At 49.7% G+C, this 17,170-nt stretch overlaps 1 protein-coding gene across 1 annotated transcript in view; it reads right to left on the bottom strand.

The window, feature by feature from the left end:
* Window positions 1-503, bottom strand: part of CITED4 (Cbp/p300 interacting transactivator with Glu/Asp rich carboxy-terminal domain 4) — a 1,613-nt gene extending 1,110 nt beyond the window's left edge. The window contains exon 1 of the mRNA XM_040455856.1: window positions 8-503. Within this exon, the coding sequence (XP_040311790.1) occupies window positions 8-220 (213 nt within the window). The 5' untranslated portion in view covers window positions 221-503. The remainder of the gene's footprint in view (window positions 1-7) is intronic.
* Window positions 504-17,170: the final 16,667 nt, after the last annotated feature.

A 17,170-nucleotide genomic window follows, 5' to 3' on the forward strand; every position in this document is an offset into this window, starting at 1 on the left:
GGAAGGCAGGCGGCGGCCCGAAGGGCCCGTACGCCAGGGCCCCGGGTGGGGGCGGCGGCGGCGGGCCCAGCGGAGTCCCCCGCGGCCGCAAGCCGCTGTCCAGGCCCGGGCCCGCGTACGGCTGCAGCGTCCGGAGCGCGTGGGGGCCGTGGGAGGGCGCGCCGGGCGGCGGCCTCTGCACCAGGCGGTAGCCCTCGGCGAGCATCAGGTGGTCGGCCATGACGACGGGCCGGATGCCTGCAGGGGCGGGGGGCGGATGGTCAGCGCGGGCGTCCCTCGGTCCCGGCCAGCTCTTCCTCCGCGGCGAGGGATCCGCGTCCCGTGCCCTCACCGCAGCCCAGACAGGCCAAGGAAAACGGCACTCGACCCGTGCTACTGTCCAGCCCAGGGCGCACCGAACTCAGAGGTCCCGCGCGCCCCGTGGTCTCAGCTCTCGGCAGCTAGAACACCGCACACCCGCAGGTTCGGGCTCTGAGACCTCCGCGCCGCGCCCCCAGAGTCAGTATCATCTTATACCAGAGGCGGAGCTTCCCCGCCCCCAGGCGCTCATTGGCTGAATGGGACGCTCCTGGGCCGGCCTGTCCCCCTCCTCCAGGTTTCAGCCCCGCCTCTCCCGGAGCTCCGCCCTTTGGGCCCGAGGCTGTGCCTTCAGGCTTAGAGAGCTGTCCTGGGGAGGGGTGTTTTGCACTTTTCAAGGGGTTTGGGCTGTCTTCTGCTCAGCCTGGGACTGGCTGGGGCCAAGCTCAAAATGACCGGAAGGTGGGTTGGGAAGGGCCAAAGGTTTGGGTCCCCAGAGCTGTAGGATCACAAGCTCAACTTCTTAATTTTCCAGATGGAAACCGAAGCTCAGCGGTGGAAAGGATTTCCTGGGAATACACACCAAAGTCTTAACAGGATCGAGACATGGCTTTGTGATTGCCATCTCTACACAGGACACATGCACTTTAGCGGTGCAGGGTCCCCCGGAAAGTTAACTGCTTGTCCCCATGACCCCAGGGGAGCCCGAGGCTCCCTCACGGGCTCCCACTTACTTGTCGGTGGAAGCATGTACTGGGTTGTTATTAAAGTAATTTATAGGCACGTCTCTTGAAGGACTTGTATCCTCAGCATTTGGCCCAGAGCCTGGCTCAGAACAGGCTTTTAGTAAAGGTTGGGTGAAAGAACAAATGATCAAATGAATTGAAACTCATTCACCTGAGCTTCAGTTTCTTCATCTGCAAAATGGGAGCAACGGCAGCACTGACCCTACTGAGTTGTCCTGAGGGTTAAATAAAGCAGGGCATGTATAGTGCCTGGCACATAGTAGGTGCTCAAAAATGTACCTCAAATGAATGAAAGGCTGGATTTAGTTCTGTCCCTAGAGGTCTTCAGAGTCGGGGATCTTGCACCTTCCCCTGATAGACTGGTAACAACTGGGATGTTTAGAGTGCTTTACATTCCACAAGCATCTTTTTTTTTTTTTTTTTTTTAATTTTGAGAGAGAAAGAGGAAGCAGGAGGGGCAGAGAGACAGGAGAGTGAGAATCTCAAGCAGACTCCACACTGTGAGTGCAGAGCGCAACGTGGGGCTTGATCATGACAGTTCGTGAGATCACGACTGAGCTGATATCAAGAGTTGGACGCTTTACTGACTGAGCCACCCAGGCGCCCCCCGACAATCATCTCAATGGGGGCAGGGCATGGATTAGCAGCCCCATTTTGCAGATAAGGAGACTGAGGCACACAGAGAAGTGGGCGTCCTGGGGTCCTGCACAACCAGAGCTAGCATGTGAATGCCTGTATCCTTAAAGCAGCTGGAGTCTCTCCAGGTGGCCAGGAGAGAGCCACCTGAACCTTGCCCTTCACTCCTTTGCCACTCTGCCCCTCCCTTCTTTGGCTCTTCTTCCCTGGTAGTGTCCTTGGGACTTCCTGGAACTTGGGTTTATCCAGCTGATGCAGAGGGGAGAACCTCAGAAGCCCAAGTTTTAGTCATATCCCCACCACTGGCAAGCACTGTGACAGCTGGGGGTTATGAGGGGGTTGTCCCTTGATTCCCAGGGCCTCGGTTCTCTGCTCAGTGAAAGGGAGATTCTAATCCCTGCCTGGTCACCCTGAGAGCTTGTGGCAAGGTCACTAGTGACGATGGGTGTGATCATGTTTTATGCCAAGTATAAAAGCTGCACAGCGGGGTTGATTCTCCTGAAACTCTCCAATTAATGCTTCACATAGAAACTCCTAAGGCTGGCTGCACCTGGGACTCACCTGGACATGTGTATCAAGTGGGGGAAGGTGGGAGGGCTTTTGAAAAATACTAAACCTCTGCCCCCCACCTAAACCTCCTGACTCAGACTCTGTGAGGGTATTTTTGAGTCACAAGAATTTGTGTTTTCAAAGAGCCATCCTGTCATTCTGGCCTCGCTGATCCAAGGATGCTAACATTTGGGAGCCATTGTGCCACTAAACAGTTTTCTCAGAAAAACAAATAAATAACGTGTGTGTGTGAATAATGTTAAAAAGCCCTTTAATGTGGTCAACAAATATTTATTGGGCACCCACTCTGTGCCAGACATTGATCGCCTAGTGGTATTGAAGCTTTGGGGATCAAGTCATTCTTTTTATTTTTTTATTTTTTGGATTTATTTTTGAGAGAGAGACAGCGTGCGCAGGACAGGGGTAGAGAGAGAGGGAGACACAGAATCCGAAGCAGGCTCCAGGCTGTGAGCTGCCAGCATAGAGCCTCAAGCGGGTCTCGAACTCACGAACCGCGAGATCATGACCTGAGCCTACGTCGGTCGGATGCTTAACCGACTGAGCCACCTGGTGCCCCTCAAGTAATTCTTTGAGCATCTAACGAAAGCTACAGACATCATGGCCACAAACTGTTGTGTATGAATGAATGTGCAGGCCAGCAGATCTCTGGGGGCATCCATGAGGTCATCAGGGGTTCATGGAGTTTGGTTACTTGGGGACATGTAGGAAAGTGTAAATAAGGAAAATAATCATCCAGATGTTAGAAAGTGGGGGAAAAAAGTGGGAAAAAGAAAGAAAAATAGAGTTGAGAAGAGATTGGGGTACAGGGGCAGCTTGTAGTATTGAACAGGACGGTGATGGTAGGTCTCACTGTGACATTTGGGCAAAGACTTGTGGGATCTGGGACAAGAGCCATACCAACAGAGGGGACAAATGCAATGTGCCAGGGACAGAGGCATTACTGCCACCCAGGACCTGTCCCAGACCAGAATCAGTTTCTGAATCAGAAACTGGGCTGGGGCTCAGACAGCGGCATTTTCATAAGTCCTGTGGGTGGTTCTGAGCCCCTATGTTAGGGTAAAGCCTCACGGTAGGAGTGAGTGACAGTCAGGAGGGCGTGTGGCTGCAGCAGAGGGAGCTTGGGGTTGGAGGAGGTCAGAGGGAGGAGGGAGGAAGATGACATGGGGCTTGTAAGGGCTTTGTTAGGTCTCATAAGGACTTTGCAGATGAGTAACATGATCTAACTTGGCCTGAGAAGCACTGCTCTCGGTGGATCTCATTTGTTCCCGGCATTTCCGTGAACTGCTTCCTCACTCTGCCTCGGACTGCCCAGGCACCTTCATTTCTCGGGGCTCCTGCTAATCCTGCTGCCTGGAATTCTCTTCCCCGAGACACCCACATGAGTCACTCGTTTGCTGTTTTTGGATCTCCATCTAAGAGTCAGCCCCTCATGTGCCTGGGTGGCTCACTCGGTCTGTTAAGTGACCGACTCTTGATTTCGGCTAAGGTCATGATCTCGTGGTTCGTGAGATGGAGCCCCATGTCAGCACGGAGCCTGCTTGGGATCCTCTCTCTCCCTCTCTCTGCCCCTCTGCCCTCAAAATAAACATTTTTAAAGATTTTAAAATAAAAATAAAGATCGGCCCCTCATAGAGACCTTCCCAGGTCACCCTCTGTCCCTCTCTATCCCCTCACCCTGTTCTGCTTTGCTGCTCAGTGCCTCCTACCACTTGGCTTTATGCCAAAGAATGCCTCCCCGCAAGCAGGTCAGCTCCCTGAGAGCCCTTGATTCACTTGTTCTGCACAGTACTTCTGAGGCCCCAGAGCAGTACTTAGAAAAGACTTAAATATTTGTTGAGTGATGAGGCAGAGCGGACGTTATTGTCCTTCTTGACAAAGAAGGAAACTGAGGCCCAGAAAACCACTCAGGAGGTTGGCTGAGGTCACAAGGTGTGTGTGTGGGGGTGGGGGGGGGGGAGCTGGCGTTGGAAGCGAGAAACCTGGTTAATTGTGGTGGTTCCCCCAGATGTCCAGAATTTTTTGGTACACCTCCTTAAATTTCCCTCTCCTTGAATGTGGGCTGGACGCGGTGACTCACTTCTAACAAAAAGAGTATTATAGCAGAATTGATGGTGCCGTTTCCAAGATTAGATCATAAAAGATAGTGTGGGTTTCTCCTTGCTCTCTTGAATCGCTTGCTCTGGGGACATTAGCTGACATGTCATGGGAACGTTAGCTGACATCCAGCAGCCCTATGGAGAGGCCCACCTGGCAGGGAACAGAGAGGCTTTCTGTCAACAGCCCCTGAGGAACCAAGGCCTTTGGCCAACAGCCGTGTGTGTGAACTCTCTCAGAAGCGGACCCCCAGTGCAAGTCAAGCTTTTAGATGTCCACAGTTCCACCTGACATCTTAGTTTGCGAGATGAGAGACCTTGAGAGACCTTGAGCCGGAATGAGCTAGCCAAGCCATTCTTGGATTCCTGAACCACAGAAACTGAGATAAAATGTCTGTTTTATTGTTTAAAAAAAGTTTTTAAACATTTATTTATTATTAAGAGACAGAGAGAGACAGAGCATGAGCATGGGAGGGGCAGAAAGAGAAGGACACACAGAATCCGAAGCAGGTTCCAGGCGCTGAGCTGTCAGCACTGAGCCTGATGCGAGGCTTGAGCTCACAAACCGGGAGGTCATGACCTGAGCCGAAGTCGGACGCCTAACCCACTGAGCCACCCAGGCGCCCCAATGTTTGTTGTCTTAAACTACTCAATTTGGGGGGGTAATTTTGTGCCACAGCAATAGATAATTAATACATGAATATATCAACCATCCCTGGTCCATCCCCCACATGGGCCTTACTTTGCTCTACTTTTTTTTTTCCCTAAGCATTTATCATGTTTTAACACATTAAATAATTCACGTATTTATCATGTTTAATTGTTTATCTCCCTACCACTAGAATGTCAGCTCTGCACGGCGGGGAACATTGTTTCATTTATTGATTTATCTCCGGTACCTAGAACGGCACCTGGCACATACTATATATTTATTTTTCATTAAAAATGAGATAGTATCAATACAAGACAATTCTTATTTTGGAAAAAAATAGAATGGAAAAAGAATTCATGGATGTGAGAATTAGTAAAATAGGGATGTAGGTGCTCAGTAAGTATCAGAATGTTGAATGACGCGCGGCTGACTCTGTGCGAGGGCGGCAATATGCCCCGCCCCACTCAGACACATTCCTGGCCAATGAGATGTGAGCAGAGGAGGTTGGGCGGGGCTTCCTGGAAAGCTCTTTCAAACCGATGAATTATGCAGAAGAGGTGAATCCACAGAGACAGGATGAGGATTGGGGCTTACCAGGAGCTGGAAGGAAGGGAGAATGGGAACAACTGCTTACTGACTCCTTTGGGGGCTGGTGGCTCAGTCAGTTAAGCGTCCAACTTGGGCTCAGGTCATGATCTCATGGTTGGTGGGTTTGAGCCCTCCCATGCCCCCAGCCTGCTTCCGATTCTGTGTTTTCCTCTCTCTCAGCCCCTCCCTCACTCATGCTCTGTCTCTCACACATAAAAAACAAAACCCAAAAAGTTAAGGATTCCTTTTGGGGTGATAAAAATATTTCGGAATTATATAGTTGGTGATTACACAACATGGCGACTCCATTAAATGCCACTGATTTGTTCACTTTAAAATGGTTTGTTTTATGTGATATGAATTTCATCTCAAATACACACACACACACACGCACACACACACACACACACCACAGGTGGATTCAGCCATCACCCACTTTATGGGCTTTGCCTTTCCTCCCTTCCTTCCAGGGATGAGAATGTGAGGCCTAGAGGGGCAGCAGCCATTTTTTCAGCATGAGGGCAGAGGAAGAAGAGGAGGAAGAAGAGAGGAGCTAACACTTATAGAGTGCTTAATGTGTGCCAGATACTGTTCCAAGCTCTTTATGTATATTAATTCACTTCATAATTACAACAATCCTATAAGGAAGGTACTATTCCCATTTTATAGATGAAAAAAACTGGTACAAAGAAGAAAAATGATGTACATGCTAAAGATAGCAGAAAGGAATCTAGGAGAGGCCTGAGACCCAACCCCCCCCCCTCCCCCGGCCCCGTACCATGGAGCCTCTGTAACCAGTCCTGGAAGACCTACTTTGGCCTTCTTACTATTTGAAGAAAAAAAAAAAATTAGTCACGTCATTGTAGTTACGTTTCTGTCCATGCATCCTGAGGTTCAAAGCCAGGTGTGTCTGACTTTAGGGTGCAAGTGCACCTCACCACTGTGCTCCCCTCATCTGCAAATCAGTTATCAAGTGCTTTTTGGTACCTGAGGTCCCACAGGATGGTGGTCCTCTTGTGGGTAGAGATGGGGTCTCTCTCCTCTCGGAAGCCCCATTGCCTGACACAGGGCCTGGTCTGTACCAGAGTGTGGTGTGAGGTTGGGATTAGCCGCCTGGATCCAAGAAAGGAGGGTGGAGTGCAGGAGGGAGACATTCCCCAGCATAACACAGATGTCAAAGATGCAGTGAGCCCTGGGGATGTGGGGGTGAAGGGTGGGTGGGGGAGACGTCATGGAGGAGGGAGTCTTCCGGGATAGGCAGGATCTGGACAAATGACGATGGCAGGGAAATGAGCCTTCTCAAGAAAAGCATAGCTTTTGAATGAAAGCAGCAAGGCATGAATGTACAGGATGAAGTTCAGGAAGTATCAGGTAGCTGGGTGGGGCCAGAATAATGGTCATTTGTGTCTGGGAAGGAGATCAGGCTTGGATGGTGAAGGCCCTTGAAAGTCAGTGCTCCTAACAGTGAAAATCATTGTGAAGGGTTTTCTACATCTTCTCTCAACAACCCAAGAAGGAGAAAGGGCAGGCGGTATTTCACCCATTTTACAGAAAGGAATTAAGAAAGAGAGAGGTGAATCCATTTGGGTGATGTTGGATTGCTAGCAAGTGCAAGGGCAGGACTTGAACCTGGGTCTTTTCATTTCACATCCTACACTGGCCTGCTCAAGCAGGCAATGGTCGGTGACTCCTTGGGTAGGAAAGAGCCATGGAAGGCTTCCGAGCAGGAGAGGGCTGATCCTCTTACTGGAACTTTCTCTCCTGCCAATGGGAAGGACAGGATGAATTTGAGGCAAACTGTTGGGGCATAGCAACAGACTCGTTCATTCGTTCATTCATTCATGTGTTCATGCATGCATTCAACAAATACTTTTTGAGCCTCTATTGTGTGCCAGGCACTTCCTGACATCGATCGTGGAGCTTATAATTGAGTGACAAGAGACACGAGAACCAAGTGAAAAAAACCAAACAATTACAAACTGTCAAGGGCTAAGAAGGAAACAAGCAGGCAGGTTGATTTGAACTCATTTCAGAAAGAGGGATCAGGGCTGCCGGCCTCTTGGACAGGTGACATTAAATTGAAATTGATAGAGAGGAGGAGCCAACCCTGCCAAGGACAGAGGAAAGAAGTTCTGGGCAAAGGAGCACCACATGCAAAGGCTCAGGTGGAGAAAAGCTGGTGGGTTTGAGGAACTGAATGAAGACGCTTAGGCTGGAGGGTGGTGAGCCGAGGGTCGGTGGTCAGACAGGCAGGCAAGGGTCAGGTCGTGCGGGCACTGTGGAGCTGAGGCAAGGGGTTACGTGTGTTTCAAGTGGGATAGGAAGCCACTGGAGCCAGGAGGCTCCCCTCGGTGCCCCCATCAGGACCAAACCCTGTGAGCCCGAGGAAGAGGGAGATTAGGGAGGGATGGGGGGAGGTGCTCAACCACGTATAGTGGAGTCATATTTAATAAGGGTGGGGAGTTGGGGCCCCTGAGTGTCTCAGTCAGTTAAGCATCCAACTTCAGCTCAGGTCATGATCTCATGGTTCATGGGTTCGAGCCCCGCATTGGGTTCTGTGCTGACGGCTTGGAGCCTGGAGCCTGCTTTGGATTCCGTGTCTCCCTCTCTCTCTGCCCCTCCCCTGATCACACTCTGTCTCTGTCTCTCAAAAATGAATAAGCGTTAAAAATAAATAAATTAAATTAAAAAAAATAAGGGCGGGGCGTTAACTTTTTATTTTATTATTATTTTTTTTAATATATGAAATTTATTGTCAAATTGGTTTCCATACAACACCCAGTGCTCATCCCAAAAGGTGCCCTCCGCAATACCCATCACCCACCCTCTCCTCCCTCCCACCCCCCATCAACCCTCAGTTTGTTCTCAGTTTTTAACAGTCTCTTATGCTTTGGCTCTCTCCCACTCTAACCTCTTTTTTTTTTTTTTTTTCTTCCCCTCCCCCATGGGTTCCTGTTAAATTTCTCAGGATCCACATAAGAGTGAAACCATATGGTATCTGTCTTTCTCTGTATGGCTTATTTCACTTAGCATCACACTCTCCAGTTCCATCCACGTTGCTACAAAAGGCCATATTTCATTTTTTCTCATTGCCACGTAGTATTCCATTGTGTATATAAACCACAATTTCTTTATCCATTCATCAGTTGATGGACATTTAGGCTCTTTCCATAATTTGGCTATTGTTGAGAGTGCTGCTATGAACATTGGGGTACAAGTGCCCCTATGCATCAGTACTCCTGTGTCCCTTGGATAAATTCCTAGCAGTGCTATTGCTGGGTCATAGGGTAGGTCTATTTTTAATTTTCTGAGGAACCTCCACACTGCTTTCCAGAGCGGCTGCACCAATTTGCATTCCCACCAACAGTGCAAGAGGGTTCCCGTTTCTCCACATCCTCTCCAGCATCTATAGTCTCCTGATTTGTTCATTTTGGCCACTCTGACTGGCGTGAGGTGATACCTGAGTGTGGTTTTGATTTGTATTTCCCTGATAAGGAGCGACGCTGAACATCTTTTCATGTGCCTGTTGGCCATCCGGATGTCTTCTTTAGAGAAGTGTCTATTCATGTTTTCTGCCCATTTCTTCACTGGGTTATTTGTTTTTCGGGTGTGGAGTTTGGTGAGCTCTTTATAGATTTTGGATACTAGCCCTTTGTCCGATATGTCATTTGCAAATATCTTTTCCCATTCCGTTGGTTGCCTTTTAGTTTTGTTGGTTGTTTCCTTTGCTGTGCAGAAGCTTTTTATCTTCATAAGATCCCAGTAATTCACTTTTGCTTTTAATTCCCTTGCCTTTGGGGATGTGTCAAGTAAGAGATTGCTACAGCTGAGGTCAGAGAGGTCTTTTCCTGCTTTCTCCTCTAAGGTTTTGATGGTTTCCTGTCTCACATTCAGGTCCTTTATCCATTTTGAGTTTATTTTTGTGAATGGTGTGAGAAAGTGGTCTAGTTTCAACCTTCTGCATGTTGCTGTCCAGTTCTCCCAGCACCATTTGTTAAAGAGGCTGTCTTTTCTCCATTGGATGTTCTTTCCTGCTTTGTCAAAGATGAGTTGGCCATACGTTTGTGGGTCTAGTTCTGGGGTTTCTATTCTATTCCATTGGTCTGTGTGTCTGTTTTTGTGCCAGCGTTAACTTTTTAAAATCAGCATGTAAGGCAAAAGTCACACGTGGTCCTTAAAAATTCCCCGTGGAATTTATTACATTTATTGCATGTTCAATCTGTATAGCCATACGTATGTTTGTAGTGCTAGTTACAGTAATGTATAGTATATGAAAAGTCATATGCTATATAAAAAGCACAAAATAAAGATATTATTTAATACTACTCTTGGGGTGCCTGGGTGGCTCAGTTGGTTGAGCGTCCGACTTCGGCTCAGGTCATGATCTCCCAGTTTGTGAGTTCGAGCCCTGCATAGGGCTCTGTGCTGACAGCTCAGAGCCTGGAGCCTGCTTTGGATTCCGTGTCTCCCTCTGTCTCTGCCCCTCCCCCAATCATGCGCACGCCCTCTCTCGAAAATAAATAAATGTGTAAAAAAATTTTTTTAAATATTACTCTTCAACACATAAAAGAGAGAGATAAAGGCAGGAGTCAGCTAGTGCCCATGTATGTTTACATAAGGCTCCCCATAATGGATGCTGTTGGTGCCCCCCCCATCCCCTTTCCCATCTGTCTCACCGCCTCCCAGCTGCCCTGATGTCTGCCATCATAGCTGCCTCCTTCTCTTGCAAATTGCCAAATGGAAGCCTCCTCTTCCCCCACCCCAGCCCCTGCCTGTCCTGGGGACAGACTGGTGAGGGGCACAAAAGACTAGTCCCCTAGCCTCAATGTGAGATTGACCTGTGGGGCTCCAGAGCTTGCTATGGCCCAGGCTGGGCCTGTAGCTTTCTATCCCTTCCCCTCTTTCTCTTCCTTGCTTCTCTCTCCCCAGAGCTGTGCTTCTAGGGAATTCGACGTAAGACTTTCTCATCTATTAGGTGCTAACGGTTGACGTTCATTCATTGTCTTTCATTGTCTTACGTACTCCTCACAATAACTCAGGGGGATCTGCCTAGCTCATGGCGACACTCCTTCTCTGAGAAGTATCCTCTCCTCACTTACCCATGGGAATCCCCAGTAATGCTCTGTGATCCCACATTTCCCGGACATTGCTCCCTGTGCCAGAGACCACAGTGGTGGACCTTAGCCCGAGCGGGGCTGGATTCTTTCTCCCAGGAGTCTGGAATTGGGCCTGAAAGACAGAAGCCAGACGGAGTGACTCTAGGACGGTCACACACAAACCTATGTGTAAACTGTGGGGACAGCCAGCTTTTGCCACAGGTAGCAGGTGAGCAGAGAAAGCCCATCTACAGAGGGAGAGAGACAAAGCCAGCATGGAGGGAAAAGAGACAAGAGGGGAGATGGAGAGGGAGTCCTGTCTGAATTCCTGATGGCTTTGCAGGCATCGTGCCAGGCTCACGTGGGCCTCTGCTCTGGAATTCCAGGAGCGCCCTGGTCTCCTCCTGACACAGACCTGAAGTTGCTTAAGCTAGTTAAAAAAACAGAGTGTTGACCAAGATGAGGAGGTTTTTTTTTTTTTTTAATTTTTTTTTTCAACGTTTATTTATTTTTGGGACAGAGAGAGACAGAGCATGAACGGGGGAGGAGCAGAGAGAGAGGGAGACACAGAATCGGAAACAGGCTCCAGGCTCTGAGCCATCAGCCCAGAGCCCGACGCAGGGCTCGAACTCACGGACCGCGAGATCGTGACCTGGCTGAAGTCGGACGCTTAACCGACTGCGCCACCCAGGCGCCCCCAAGATGAGGAGTTTTATCCCCAGTTTACAGGTGTTGAGAAGGGTGTCAGGAAGGGCACATCACCAGCTGATGGGAACAGAGCCAGAAACTGACGCAGCTAAGATTCACAGCAGGGTCTGGCTAGGTCCAAGGTCAGGCTCATCCCACTGCTGGCCCTGCCTCCCCAGTGTTCACGCCTGCCCATGGGGGACAGGGCTCTGGGCCCGTGAATGCAGCGTCTCTGAGCACCCCAACTCTGGACTGGCAGAAATTGCGTCCTTGGACTCAGGAACTCCTGAGCTGACCGAGAACATGAGAAAGGAAAGTCTGTGTAACTGGGACCCCGAGACCCCACACATCTGGGGGAAGGGGGGGTTGGCCTGAACTGCATTTCTTCACCAGCATCGGCCATCCCTTTAGAAATCAGGCTGATAAACGAGTTAACGCTGAGCCCAAACCAGGCATGATTAATCATTTCCTTCTCCACGCTTCTGCTACTGCATCCTGTGTGAGTCATTTCCGTATCCCTATACCTCACATAGTGCCTACCACAAAATAGGCATAGAGGCACCTTTGCTGAATGAATGGCATTTTATCTTGCACTGTTGGATGTTGTGTCGTCCACTCAGTCCCCTTGGCGATACTTAAGGCGGCCTGAGGGTAGGGCCACGTTTTATTCTTTGGTGTGGGAAGGGCCAGGTTAGTGCAGGGCAAAAATATGGGCTCTGCAGACACTCAGGAGTCCATGACTTGAATTCTGCTTGGCTCTGCTTCTCTGGGTCTTCAAATCTTGTACAAGTTATTCCATCTCTCGGAACCTCAGTTTCCCCATCTGTAAAATGAGAGTGATAAGAATAACTATCTGATCGTGTCATCAGGAGGGTTAAATGAGATAATATACCTAACATTTACATCACTGGCCTAACACAAAGTAGGAGCTCGGTAGTATTAATTTTCTCCACTCTGGTATTTCCCACGGTGCCTGGCATATGGCAGACATTCAGTAGGGCTAGGTCACCTTTAGGCCATCCAGGACCATCCAGCCCTGGTCAAACTGCCAGCATACTGCAAGTGCATGAATGGGCCTGGGAGATACCATTAGCAGAAGAAGAGTATCAGCTGAGCCCAGCCAAGTGTAGCAAAAGAAAACCAGGAGCTGATAAATGGTTGCTGTTTTAAGCCCTGTGTTTTGAGGTAGTTGTTACACAGCAAAAGCTGACTGAGACAAACAGTGAAGTTATAGGAAGGGCTGGGATGGAGCAGGTCTTTGGGACCAAACGGAACCAGAACTTCCTCTCTGTGTCTCTTGTCTTTGATTTTTTCTGAACATCATCTTTTTTTCTCTTTCACAGCACACTGGTTTTCTTCATGGTGTAGAAAACATGGCTGAATTTTATACCTTGCACTTCTAGCTAATGGAGAAAAAACTGAATCCTTTCTGGCAAAAGACTCCTTGGATCAGCGTGGGTCAAGCACCCTCTGGGACCGTCACCTGGTGATGAAGGGGGGAGAATAGGATCACAAAACACACCCTTGGTGATGCATGCTGAGCACAAGACGTGCCAAGCCCTGTTCTGAGATTAACGTGTGTTTACTGACTTTACCCTCATAACACAACAATCCTATTGGAACTGTGACATCAATCTCTGCTTTGAAGTGAGGAAACTGAGGCACAGAGAGCTGAAGTAACTTGTCCACGATCATACAGCCAGAAAGAGGTGGAGCCAGGAATCACAGCAAGACTGTCTTGACTCCAGAGCAACCAAATGCACTACTCTGCCTCTCCTATTGATCTCCTGGGGGATCCCATGTATAGCAGGGTAGGCAGGGTGGAGACCCTCCTAGGAAGCAAGTGGAGTACTTAGCTCAGAGAAGAGAAGCATCTAGGGTTCCTTAATCACATGCTTTCACATCACTAAATGGCTGTCAAGGGATAGGGAGAGTGGAAGGTTCTGAAAACGAGCCTAGGACCAGTGAGTAGACATCACCAGAGAGTAGGTTTCAGTTCAATTGAAGGAGCTTCTTCAGAGTCATGGTGTCTGAGTATGGGAGGGTAGCCCCTGGAAACACGAGAGCCTTGTTGCCAGAGGTTGGAGGAGCCTCTTGCCAGGGTTGTGAGAATTCCTGCAGCCCATCTCCAAAGGTACAGTTCATGCAGGACGAGTGGAAGATCCTCAATGGGTAGGTGACTGGAGTCGATCAGTGGGTCCCAGATCTTTGGATCAGTAAACCATCCCCTTCCAAATTTTAGGAACTGATGTAAGGGGACTTTTTTTTTCCCCACCAAGCTAAGATATATAAAATAGCCTAACGAGTTGGCCCAACAAACCAAAAGCAACTACCAGCCGTTTCTCTACTGCGCGAGAGGAAGGCCATTTTAACACCAAAATATCCGAATGGCAATAATCTCAGAATAAGCCATTTGCTTTCTCTTAAGGAAGAGCACTTGATAAAGGTACATGAACATAACAAAAAAAGGATATTAAAAACCAATTGAAGGTAGAAAAATTAGGGCACAACCCTTTGTCCTCCATGCTGATATGAGTATGATACGAGCTTGTCCATTTGGGGATCTGGAATTTCTGGGACTTGGAAAATGTGCCACTTACTGTTAAGAATCCTGTTTTAAGGAAATGGAAGCCATACTCTTCCAGCTGTTTTATTTATTTTACAGACTGTGGGGAGTTAAGAAAAAAAAAACCAGCTTCTGGGTTCTCCAGCCACATTTTCTTGAACATTATGCCACCCTTCTGGACCTGCTGTCTGGTGTGTGGGGGGAGGGGAGCCCAAGAAGGGGCTGCCCGAGGAGCGGGTCCTCCTTGCCCCCCTCCCCCCCGGGGCCTCTCACTCTGCCGCCTTCCCCACCCATCTATGCTGTTCAAGCACCTGACCAGCCAACCCTCACCAGAGGGGGCCAGTTCAAACTGCCACAGAGACGTGTGGCTGGTCTTTATGAACCACTAGACCAGACATCCTGCAAAACCCCTTTCCAGTCTAATTACATTCCAATGACTGGTTCTCAGAGTCTCAGAGAACCCCCCTGTGACAGCCTTGGCTAGGCTGATTTTCGTCACAAAAAGAAGCATGTGAATGAAGACGGATTGTTATCATTAATAACAGTAACAGTAGCTGACATTTGGTGAGCCTTTCCTCTGGCGGGCGGTGGGCGGTGTTCGCGCATCACCTCACTGAATTCTTACAATAACCCTGCAGAGAAGGAGACAGAGGTTAATGCTCGAGGTCACCCGGCAAGCAGCTGGCCAAACTAGCGTCTGAAGGTGTGCTAGGGTTTCGCTATTGACGACTGTGCCCTGTTCTTTATTTCCTTCTAAAACGTGGAGAGAGAGAGGGGTAGGTTGGGGCATGGAGAAACCGGGCCCATAGCTTCCCATATCTCCTTTAAGATCTGCTGTTTCCCAGCAGATGGGGACTGCTGTGTGATCATCTCCAGTTACTGTGGGTGTGACCTGCCTTCTAGACTCTGATGCATACATTCCCCAGGGGTGGGGGAGTCCTGTGCTCCTTCGATGCCCAGCCTGGTGCTGTCCTGGCTGGGGACTATGGGATGGGGGTGCCCCTGGGGACCTGGCTCAGACTTAGGGGGCAGGATCGGGTCAGCCACAAAGGAGTAGTGCGGGGTTTCCTCTGGTGGGCCGGCTGGCTCTTGCTGGGCTGGAAGCCAGCCTGAAAAGGAATTTCCCAGGCGTGTCTTAATTCTGTCTTTATGGGAGAGGGAGCAGAGCATTGGAGGATGGGCTCTGCTCTTCAATTGCTCAGAAACCAGATGCTCAAGGGGGAAAGCGGGGATTTGGGACGCCTTCCTTCCCAGGGAGGAAGCAACACTTTCTCATAAGGTATCAGGGTCTGGTTTTTCCCTCCTGGGAAGAGCCCCCCCCCCCCCAGAGCTGATGGGTACCCAGAGGAGAGTCTCGGCTTAGCCGGGTGACCACTAGCAATTTAACCAGTGCTGTGTAATAGAACGTGAGTCACACATGAAATTGCACATGTTCCAGTAGTCACTTAAAAAAAAAAAAAAAAAGAAAAAGAAACCAGTGAAATGAATTTTAATAGCATATTTTATTTAACCCGGTATATCCAATATTATATCACTGCATCATATAATCAATATAAAGATTAATGAGCTATTTCCCCTTTTCATATTAAATCTTTGAAATCTGGCATGTATTTTACATTTACAGCATAATTTGGAGGAGCCACATATGCAGTGCTCAGTAGCCACAGGTGGCTAACAGCTACCATATCGGACAGAGCGGCTTTACCCCGTGGGTTCTGGAAGCTTTACACCACGGATTCTAGGAAGACCAGGAAGGCTGCAGAATTTCTGCCTCGTAAGATTGTCTTTGGAAGGACTTCAAGGTCATCTGGTCTGGTCCATCACACGCAGGGAAAAAAACTTTCCTTTTGGAGACCCACTGCCCGCCTGCTGTCAGTGAAGCTGATGTCTGTGTCGAAGTCTCAGATAACTGCTCTATCCCAGCAACCCCCTGCTGGTGGAGATGGGCTGCTGATGCCACCATTAAGGTGTAACACAGGACGGACAGGTGAGGCAGGAAGACACTGGAAGGAGAAAGGATGTGCCCTCCCCCAGTAGACCTCCTCTTCTCTGCCACCTTCTCCCTTTCTGGAAGGAACATCACAGTCTGGGCACAGAGAGGGCAGGAGTTCCTCTGATGAATCCCTAAACCTGACTCAGGCCCAACCCCCTCCCTTCTGATCCTCCTCCCTTCTCTTTATTGCTGTCTACAATGAGCTAGATCCTGTGCTTGGTTGCAGATAAAAGACTGGCCAGAACTTCTGGGGGAAGGGAGCAATTAACTCTGCCTGGGGCAACCGGGGGCAGGCTTCCTGGCTGGACTGAGAGGAGCAGGGGAACTGTGGGTGTTGGGGGTGGGGGAGGGAGGGTAGGGGGCAGGAAATGAAGGGAGAGGGCATCCAGGCAGAAGGTGACAGAGACAGAGAGAGAGAGAGAGAGAGAGGAAACGTGAAGGAGTAGGACTCCTAATTTCCCAGAGGTGAAGACTTTCTCCTCCTCCAACTCTGGGGTCTCAGTAACCACCACGGCTTCCCGTGAAAGAAGGCAGATTCCGTTTTTTGTATATGTCTGCCCTACCTGAGGTCCTAAGAAGACCAACACCTGATGGGTACTCAGTGAACAGAGAGGAAAGAGGCAAGCAGACAAAGAGGACATTAGGGTGAGGTCAAGCCAGCTGGGCAAGGGGGACACGGGGACCAGGAGAGGGGCAGGAAGGTGAGCGTGCAACTTGTCCGCTCATCTTCAGAATCTCAGTCGCTACCCCAGTAGTTGGAGGTGGTATTGCCCCCATTCAACAGGTAAGGAAAACGAGGCTCAGAGAAGTCCCATAAGGGGTTAAGGCTGACTTCGAAGGCCAATCTTTCTAGGTTCTTCCTGGCATGTCCTCACCTGGCTACTGCCAAGAACCCAGCAGTGACCAAGTTCTTGGCAGGCACCCCTGCCTTTGGAGAGGACTGCTTCACTGGGAGTTCCTGGTCAAATGGAGGGTTCCTGGAAAGGCCTCCTGTAACAGGCACTCACTACCCTACTGGACTTGGGGATCATCCAGGCAGCCCCCCTCCACCGCCCCCAGGTAAGGATGGGAGCTAAGGTGGCTGGCTGAGGGTCATACAGTGAGGGGGTAGGAGAGGTGGGATTGACCACTCCTGCCCCTGGGCACTGACTCATGGCAACCGGTGTGGGAAAGCCACTGCCAGTCTTTCAGCCTTGGGTTTCCCAGTCAGGCAATGGGTAGGATGGTCTGGCATATCTGCCTGGGC

This window comes from Herpailurus yagouaroundi, unplaced genomic scaffold (assembly GCF_014898765.1).
Source record: "Herpailurus yagouaroundi ecotype Mexico unplaced genomic scaffold, PumYag 77, whole genome shotgun sequence".
Lineage (NCBI taxonomy): Eukaryota > Metazoa > Chordata > Mammalia > Carnivora > Felidae > Herpailurus > Herpailurus yagouaroundi.